Genomic DNA, 9,407 nt, shown 5'->3' on the forward strand with positions numbered 1-9,407 from the left:
GTTTTTCGCTTAAAACACCAGTTCGATCCCTCAGAAATCCAGGGACGTATATACTAACAGGATTGGCAACTGTATGCTTTTCTATAGGATTCTGGGCGAAGTCTCGCACCTCGCGAGACTTTTCAATTTTAATCGGCGCCATTTTGAATTTAAACGAGAGTGTGATTCTGACTGATATTTTCAGGAAATAAAGCCATTAATTGATGGTATTGAAGACCGAGAAGTTCTTAGCGAGATGGTAAGTTATAATACGCTTGCATCTATCAAATTTTGTGAGGCCTGTAGACTAGTGTTTTGATAGTAATTTGTTATCAGTCACGATTGATTGCCCAAGCGTAATGACGATTGGCAATGTTTACACAACACAGCTGAAGATTGGGGCGTCCTACGGGTTTAATTCACACAATGTCCACCGACTAGTTGTTGAGACAAAATCGTATCATTTAAAGAAAAAATGGCATTTTTATTTTTTCAAAATTCTCTTAAATTAATGAATCAAAACCGGTATTTTTTGTATTACATGAGAGATCTAAGTTATGAAAAGGGCAAGTTTTATATATCATATGGATGCTTATTGTAGAATTTTTTCTATTGTACTTCAAAATACAGTAATATTTTATTTTAATGAAAAAAACATGGCATTTATTTTTCAAAATTCTCTTAAAATAATGAATCAAAACCGATATTTTTGTATTAAATGATAGATCTAAGTTATGAAAAGGGTAAGATTTATATATAATACAGAAAATTATTGTAGAATTTTTTTTTCATAAACCGAAACTTGCACATATGTTGTTGCATGTGAATCAAACTTTTCTGCAAAATGATTTACACCATTGAATATAAATTTGATTGACAATGCTTGAATATATTTTTAAATTGTATCTGTGGTGGCTGTTTATGCCATTAGTGATGTTTGTTTTAGAAAAATAACGGACAATATTACTCATTATGCCGACATGTTTGTTATTTTATCTGAAGAATGTAATGCATGCAATTTAAGATGTAATGAAAAAAGTAAAGATGCACATATATGTGTTTGATAAAAATTTGTTTTTCAAATTTTTAATATGGATATTATTTATTGCAGAGAAATGCCTCGTCTCAAACGTAGAAGTGGTTCCATTGGTCAAAGAAAAAAGTACCATTCCAAGAGACATCAAAGTCAAAGCGTGTCCGATAATTGCGACTCCATATTCTCTGAGAGTACTACAGCAGAACCTCATGTGGACCATGACTATTTATCTCAAGCAGCCCAACCCTCAGACCATGATTATAGTGCACTCTCAGCCCAACCTCTGGACCAAGACTATTCATCCCAGACCATGGACCACTGTTGTTCTACAGGACAGATCACCACTGACATTATTTTGTCAACTGAAACTGTGCCTGTTGAGAATGTGACTGCTGATTTTCTTGTGTCTGAAAGTTTGATTGTATCTGCAGAGGAAAGTAAAACCCCCCTAATCAAACTTCAAGAAAATCTAGCTTCTCTTGTGTGCTCACCATATACTTTGACGTAAAAGCAAAAACATGCCATAGAGATTGTGGAGTTTTACCAACATGAAGGAGTAACCCCCTCGGTGAAGCAGTTTGTTGTGATAAAGAGTGACTTTCAAGTGGACATATATGTGCACAGAACTTTAGTCCCACAGTCAAATGAATTTTGAAGTGGACTTCCTCGACAGATCAGCTCAGCAGAAGATATTTGCAACTTGCTTGCAAAACTTGAAACGTATGGTGTATGTGTTGGGAATCCTGATGAAGAGTTTAATGAATTCACACCTATAGGATGCGGATTGTCTCACTCGGCATCACAAGAAATCTCTGCATTTCGAGAAGGAGACTTTGATGCTGTTCAGGGAAATCTTGTTTATAATTCAACAATACGCTCAGCAAAATGTGACTTTCTAGTTCTTGGTGCCAGATGTGTAAATTGTTCTGGATTGAGACGCCTTCTCAAAAAAAGGAAATATCGCAGAGATGAACAGAAGAAAAGAGAAGTCGCCATGAGCAGCACCTACAAGCAATCAGTATGACAAGGGAAATGCTTTGTAAGAAGTTGTCAACGCAGAAAGCCCACATAAAGACATTACAGACTGAAGTAGAGCGCCTGAAGAGAGAGATGAATGCAACTATTGAGAAAGGCATCAAACTTGATGACGCGCAGAACCATGAGATGAAGGACCTGATGGCCGCCTGCCAGGATGACATGGAACAAGAATATCCAGACCCTGGTTGTTATCAAAGACTTTTTGGGAGCAACAGAAGAAATAAGAAACAGGGGAAACATGGTATGCGGTGGCATCCAATGATGATAAAGTTGTGCCTGTACTTAAGACAGAAATCTTCAAAAGCCTATGAGGCCCTAAGGGACTCCGGTTTTGTGCAATTACCAAGCATGCGGACCTTGGATGATTACTCCCTCTACATCGAGAGCAGGTTGGGGTTTCAGCCAGACGTTGCAAAAATGCTTAAAGAAGAGTGTACGAAAAAAGACATGTATACAGTGGAGCACAGAAGTTTTGTTGGAGTACTGTTCGACGAAGTGAAGATTAAAGAAGATCTTGTGTACGACAAACATTCAGGTGAAATTGTTGTTTATGTGAACGTGGGTGAGATCAGCAATCAACTATATGAACTGGAGAAAGTTATACAGAAAAAAACACCAGCTGTTGCAAAGTGCATTCTTGTGATCATGGTGAGAGGGGTTACAAGCGATCTGAAATTCCCATTTGCAGCCTTTGCAACAGTTGGAATTACTGCAGATTTCCTATACCCAATTATTTGGAAGGCCATCTCCATACTGGAAGTGACACTTTAACTAAAAGTGCTTTTTTGTACCTGTGATGGAGCATCACCCAACATAAGATTTTTCAAACTTCATGCCACAGACGGGGATCCATTTACTCACAAAACAGTTAATCCATATTACCCAACACGACACACCTATTTTATATCGGATGTGCCACATTTGGTAAAGACAGCCAGGAACTGTTTCAGCAAATCCTACTCACACACAAAGTCAAGGTCCTTGTGGAAGGATAGAAAGGACATCTCATGGATGCACATAGTCAGACTGTATGAGGAGCATTGCGAGCAAAACCTGTACACCCCCTGTCCAAAACTGACCCGTGGACACATAGACTTAACTGCCTTCAGCAGGATGAAAGTCAGCTTTGCTGCTCAAGTGTTCAGTGCAACTATTGCAAATTCACTTGAAATGATATATGACGAATCAGTGGAGGAGACGGTGAAGTTTGTTCGAACCATGAACAAATTTTTTGACTGCTTAAATGTTAGAAACCCCTATGAAGGAAGGAACAAACGAAATCCAGATTTGAATGCGCATACAAATCCAGAAGATGAAATATTGCATTGGCTAGTGAATGATTTCTTAGAGTATTTTGCACAATGGAAAAAAACTGTGGATGACAGAGGAGAGTTCAGTTAAGCCCAGAAAGCTACAATGCAACATAGTCATCAAACACTGACCGGCCTGAAAATGTATGCACTCTCTATCACTGCCTGTGTCAGGTTTATGTTGGAAAGAGGTTCCCAGTACATCTTAACCAGTTTCTTTTAATCAGGATCCTCTGGAACAACATTTTGGACATTACAGACATCAAAATTGGAAGTACATGTAACAATAATCCTACAGTGTACGAAGTGAAAAACATTCTGACCCAGATAAGAACTGTTGGCGCACAAGCACTGCCCTCTGTCCGTGAAAACTGCAAGAGAGACGAAAACAGACGACCTCGAACACTGGACCACACTGCAGTTCCGAGGAGAAAACCAAAGAAATAAATTCTTTTCTGACATTTAGTGACATGGATTAATGTAACATTTGCCATCTAGTCACATTTTAAAGTGTTTAAGTTTTGTGTGTACTTTGTGTTCATGTTTTTCATGTGTTTAGTAATTAGTTCATCGAATACTTTTTAATTTGGAACCTGACTTGGTTTTTTTGTTGAATAATTGTGTGCATTTATTTTTCTCTTTTCATTCAAAAAGGAGGATTTTAGATGAGATAATTTTGATAGATTTTTAAAGCAAGAAATCAGCAGCAACTGTATGGCCCAAGAATCATTGAGCAGACTTTAACTCAATTCAAAATTTGTAGTCGTCCAAGTGTTATAAAGTTAAAAAACAACTTTTTTCAGACTTTAATATTCATATATATGCCATTGAATGCTGCATTTGCATGGTTTTGATGATTAAAATCATTAGTGAATGACTGTCTGCTTTATGATTCTTGAACATGCTTAACCTTACTTTTTCACCTTTATTGAATAACGTCTGGAATCACAAAAGACATTTTATAAAATTGCTGCCCTCTGTCAGTTTGGTGTCGAGATACTGTGTAGTAGGTAAGCAAATTCAAGCCTGGCTTAAAAAAGGCATTCCTTTTTGAAAATAATTAAAATTAAATAGAATGGAAATTAAATAGAAAACTTGATATATGCAGTTTCTTCTTTAAATAACCCATTGAATGTGGGGATTAAATGAGTTTGGTAAATTCTCATCACTAGTTTGGGATAGGGCATGCAATTAATTTCTGAAAGATGGCTCAATGATTACATATTGGTGCATGATCTTTATTAAGATCTCCTTTATTTGCTGGCACACACAAAGACACTATCTCCCCTTAAGAGGGCTGAATGGTTGCGGCCATTTTTAGACTCTAAAGATCTCCTTGAGAGAAGAGTTCTGTGTACAGATAAAGAAAAATGTTTAAATTTTATTGATAAAGTATATAATTAAAAACTGGCCACAATCATTGAGCCCTCTTAAATGGTAGATCTGATGGATAATTTGTCGACCAATGAACTCAGTTCAGTGTAATATACATTTCCAGTACTTTTCAACATGAATTAATGCAGATAATTACTATTATAGTCAAGTTGAAAAGCTTAGTGAATTGAATGAACCAATTTCTGTTGTCTTTTAAAGAAATTAAGACCTGTATATAACTTCAACTTTTTATTAATCAAATGACAAGAATTGTTATAAGCATGAAAAACAACTTAATTATTCTCAATCCATAGAAATGATTATCAAGTGGTTTATGTATCACATATCTTGAGCAGTTCAAATATGAGAACATGAAATGCAGCACCATAAGAGAAATATTAAATAGTAACATTTGATAAATAAATTATTTAAAACTAGTGTGACACATTTCAACAACACAGTCAGCAAGCACTGTATATGGGATTCAGTTGTTGTTCTTTGACTTCAGTGCCTGGCGTAGACTGTCACTCTGTTTGCTGGTCCTTCCACTAAGTTTGTTGCGAAGAACTCGTGCAGTGGCAAATACTTGAAAAGTCAGAAATACACATATACTGTCCTCTAAAAGTGGTGACAGGTCTCTCTCTGAATTTTCACCGAATAGTTGCTTCAAATAATGATTCACCATGAAAGACTCCATCATGGACTCCTTAACTTTGCAACTGATGTGGCTGTGGCTATAGTCCGGAATTTTTCTGATGATGATTTCCAGCTCCCGCACAAGCAAATAGAAACTGTCAGTTGGTCTCAATAGGCCCCCGCGACTGTTTTTCCTTTACCATGCATCAAACTTGGTCACAAAACTTGAATTATCTGCTTTACAGGACAGTTTTTCCAATAGCTGAAGTCTCCCCTCTCGATATGCTGAAGTCATTTGCTGGCACTTTTTCTTTAGATTGGCCACGATGAATCCTGAGATGTAGTAGAGGATTTGCTGGTCCATGGTCGAAATCTGGTCAGCATGTGTGTTGGATGTTGTCCTGTTTTCTTGCAGAGGACGTCCAAGAATTTCGGATGGTAACTCAAGGAGAAACTCTTGGAAGAAGTGGATGTCTTCTCTCTTCTCCCCACATCCATTCAGAATGAACAATGAAACACACTCTGTCTGAACACATTTGGATAGCCTCAATAAATGAAACTTGGTAAAGAACAGTTCCCTTGAATGAGGATCACACAAATTCGAGCTGAAGATGTCTTTCATGTGTCCCACTAAAGGTTGCTGCAAGAACTGGGCCTTGCTGCAAAACCTGGCCAACCTCACGATTACACTTTCCCCGAACAAGTTGTGCATATGACATTATTCTAATCTTGTCAGCGTTTGAAGATTTTTGTGATTTCAAATCACGAGGCTATATAAAAATCAGATAAATACCTTTTGTTCTGCTTTTCTTGTGCTGCCTGGCCATGTGTCCCCGAAAACCAGATATGGATTTCAAGATCTTCTTACAGTCAGGGCACTGGTAACTGTTCTTCTTTTGGTGGCTGGTCACCAGACTTCTCTTCATGGTCTGTATGCTCCCCTAAAAGTTCATCCAAATCAATGTCATTGTCCAAACACAAAAAATCTTCCTTAGACATTGCACTTATCAATATTTAACACAGGTTGGCAGGTGGAATGGTGCTTGTAAAATGGTGTATAATACTGTATTTTTAATGGGATGCCCCATTACTTACAATTACCCCCCCCCCCTTTTTAAATTAAGGACGTCCCATTATACCCCAGTACACCGTCATTGTATACCCCAGTACCCTCACATCTTCATGTGCTCATCATTAAATGTTATCAAAACAATAGAAAGGTGTGAAAACGACGTACAGTACCAGGTGCCTACCTACATTGTAACAACAAACACCAGTAGTTTATAAAATCAAGATAATGTTTATTATCTATGTCCTGTTAAAAACATAATTAAAACTTAAAAGTATCCTACAATGAATGATTTGGTCATTACAATAATTATCATTTTGAACCGTTCGTAGGACATATGTACATTCAAAATTGATATTTAATCTGTTTAAGTATATAGCCGACTTTCAAAAATATAAAAATATTCAACTTACTTGCAGAAACCGGCGTGTCAAAGTTTTGACATCTTTTGTTTACATCGCTGAATCGGCCATTTTACATCTCGCGAGATTTAAATTTCGTATGAATAGGTTTGTGCGAGAAATCGCGAGACTTCTGGTAGTTGCCAATCCCGTTAGTATATACGTCCCTGTTAAATCTAAACAACTACCAGCAAAATTCGAAAGTTAATTTTGTAGGATACATACCGGTGAGTATTCTTTTCAATTTTATTTTCGCCATTAATGTGCATTTATGCAAAATTAAAATTACTACAAAAAACCACGTGTCGCCATGCTCGTACGATGGTTTAAAATCAAAACTAATATGATCACATCTAAACAACAAACTATTTCCGAGTAGCTCATATTAATCATTCATTTGTCCTCTGTAAACATGATTGTTAAACATTAGCGTTTTACTTCACGTTCTATTTTTGTAATCGAGTCTCTCTTAAGGTTTCTTAAAACTTTATCTTATTACTGCTTACAATCTAAAGGCAATCTTCCCTATATGCTGCGTCCAATTTAGTAGTCTACAGATTAGAACGTGGTCCGAGAAGACAGCTGCAACCCCAACCTGCTTCGTCCACCCCCGATGCTCCTGTACAATCCATAAAAATGTCGATGCCAGACGTCACCATCCCTACACCTGCCAATCAACAAATTCCAGTACCCAAAAACTTCAGGTACTGTTTTATCTGCAAGCAGCATGTTGTCAATTGCTATTGCAACAAAACCAACGCCCCTTATCAGCGTTTCAGACAATCTTGGCATTCGTGTTCCCTAATCCATTACAGAAAACAGTTGGTCTTATGATTATGTTGATCTAGCCAAACTTTTGCATTTCCTTCGGGATATTGACAAGCCAGACCACGAATTTTCCATTACAAATTGGCAGTTAATTATGTCTCCAAAAACTACTCTAAATAAAATTACAACAGTCGATTCTTGGACTAATGCATTTATCGAGCTAGCGGAAATCTAAATGCAAGTTGGTTGGAATAACACTCAAGCAAACTTAAAATGCTACGACTTTAATTTCATTGGCTTTTGTAGCAGAGAATCTTGTCCCTACCAACATTTGTTCATGTATTGCCATAACAAAAATTCATCTAACGCATACATTGCTAGTCACCACAATCAACCAACACTTGTCATAACCCCTCTCAATGAAACCAACCAAACAACACTCCTTTTCATCTCAACTTGCACCAGCTCCCTCTCCGCCCTCGCCAAACATTTCAAGCCAAACAAAGGATTATGGTACATAGGAATAACTGTAGTTAAGATCGAAATTTGCAGAATTATTTGGATAATAACCCTAATAAAGAAACTGTTCAATAGTTATCACTTGGTTTTCGTACTGGTTTTTATTTAAATTACGCTAGTTTAAGGCTTCTTCTTAATCCCAAGAAATCAGCCAAGGTTCATATTTGCAGTTATCAATAAGGAAATAAGACTTAGTTGCATGGCAGGACCTTTCAACAATGAACCAATGTTCAATCTTATATGTAATCATGTTGGAAATCTCCGTAAAAATGGATGAGGATTGGAGATTAATAACAAACCTCTCTGTCGCTACTGGTAACCAGTGTCATGATGCATTATCTTCAGTTTCGTATGCATTCTTCGATCAAGCAATCACAAAGACCAGTGTTGCAACCACTATTGAAATAAAACCACTTTTGAAATAAATTATTTCAATAGTGGTTGGGAATGCATTTCATCAGAAAAATCATTTTGCAACGACTATTGAAATAAAACCACTATTGAAATAATTTATTTTAATAGTGGTTGGGAAAGTATTTCATATGAAAAATCACTTTGCAACCACTATTGAAATGCAACCACTATTGAAATTAATTATCTAAATAGTGTTCCGGGATGTATTCCATTTTGAAAATCAATTCACAGACACTGTTCAAGTACAACTACTATTAAAATTATTTCTTCAATCGTAGCTTAGAATGAATTTTTTATAATAATAACTTTGAAAATTTATTTTGTTTCTTTACATTTCTCTTTCTACAGACATGTCATGTCCTATGAATATTGTATATTTTTTGCACAATAGTGAACATCTTGTTAATTGCCAGAACTTCTATTCAGACCCTGTATATTGAATAATTATTTATTGAGAAATATTATTATAAATATCACTATTGAGATAAATTATTTCAATAGTGGTTGGGGGTGTAGTTCATTACGACCACTATTAAAATATATTATTTCAATAGTGGTTAAGGATGCGTTTCATTCAACCACTATTGAAATAAATTTTTTCAATAGTGGCTAGGGATACCTTTTATTTCAATCACTATTGAAAAAAAGTATTTCAATAGTGGTTGATGATGCATTTCAGTTTTATGTCTATTATTATGTCTGTTTGTAACATTTTCCTTTCTGCTAGGGGAGTTTCTTAAGAAAGTACGTCCATCTGTTACATTTGACCACAAAAATGTAAACATTTCTTAAAACTCACTTATTTCTGCCCAAAACTGTTGTCAAAATATAAAAAAGAGATAAATATGATGTTGTACATGTTG

At 36.1% G+C, this 9,407-nt stretch overlaps 1 protein-coding gene and 1 pseudogene across 1 annotated transcript; one reads left to right on the forward strand and one right to left on the reverse strand.

Annotated features, from left to right (window-relative positions):
* Nucleotides 1-1,094: 1,094 nt before the first annotated feature.
* On the forward strand, nucleotides 1,095-2,039 carry LOC128164984 (uncharacterized). The gene is made up of 2 exons (XM_052829119.1): nucleotides 1,095-1,496; nucleotides 1,689-2,039. Exons 1-2 carry the CDS (start codon nucleotides 1,095-1,097, stop codon nucleotides 2,037-2,039), a joined length of 753 nt encoding a protein of 250 aa, XP_052685079.1.
* Nucleotides 2,040-5,108: 3,069 nt separating this feature from the next.
* LOC128165334 (uncharacterized) lies at nucleotides 5,109-6,372 on the reverse strand (annotated as a pseudogene).
* Between the last annotated feature and the right edge of the window lie 3,035 nt (nucleotides 6,373-9,407).

This window comes from Crassostrea angulata, chromosome 10 (genome assembly GCF_025612915.1).
Source record: "Crassostrea angulata isolate pt1a10 chromosome 10, ASM2561291v2, whole genome shotgun sequence".
Lineage (NCBI taxonomy): Eukaryota > Metazoa > Mollusca > Bivalvia > Ostreida > Ostreidae > Magallana > Magallana angulata.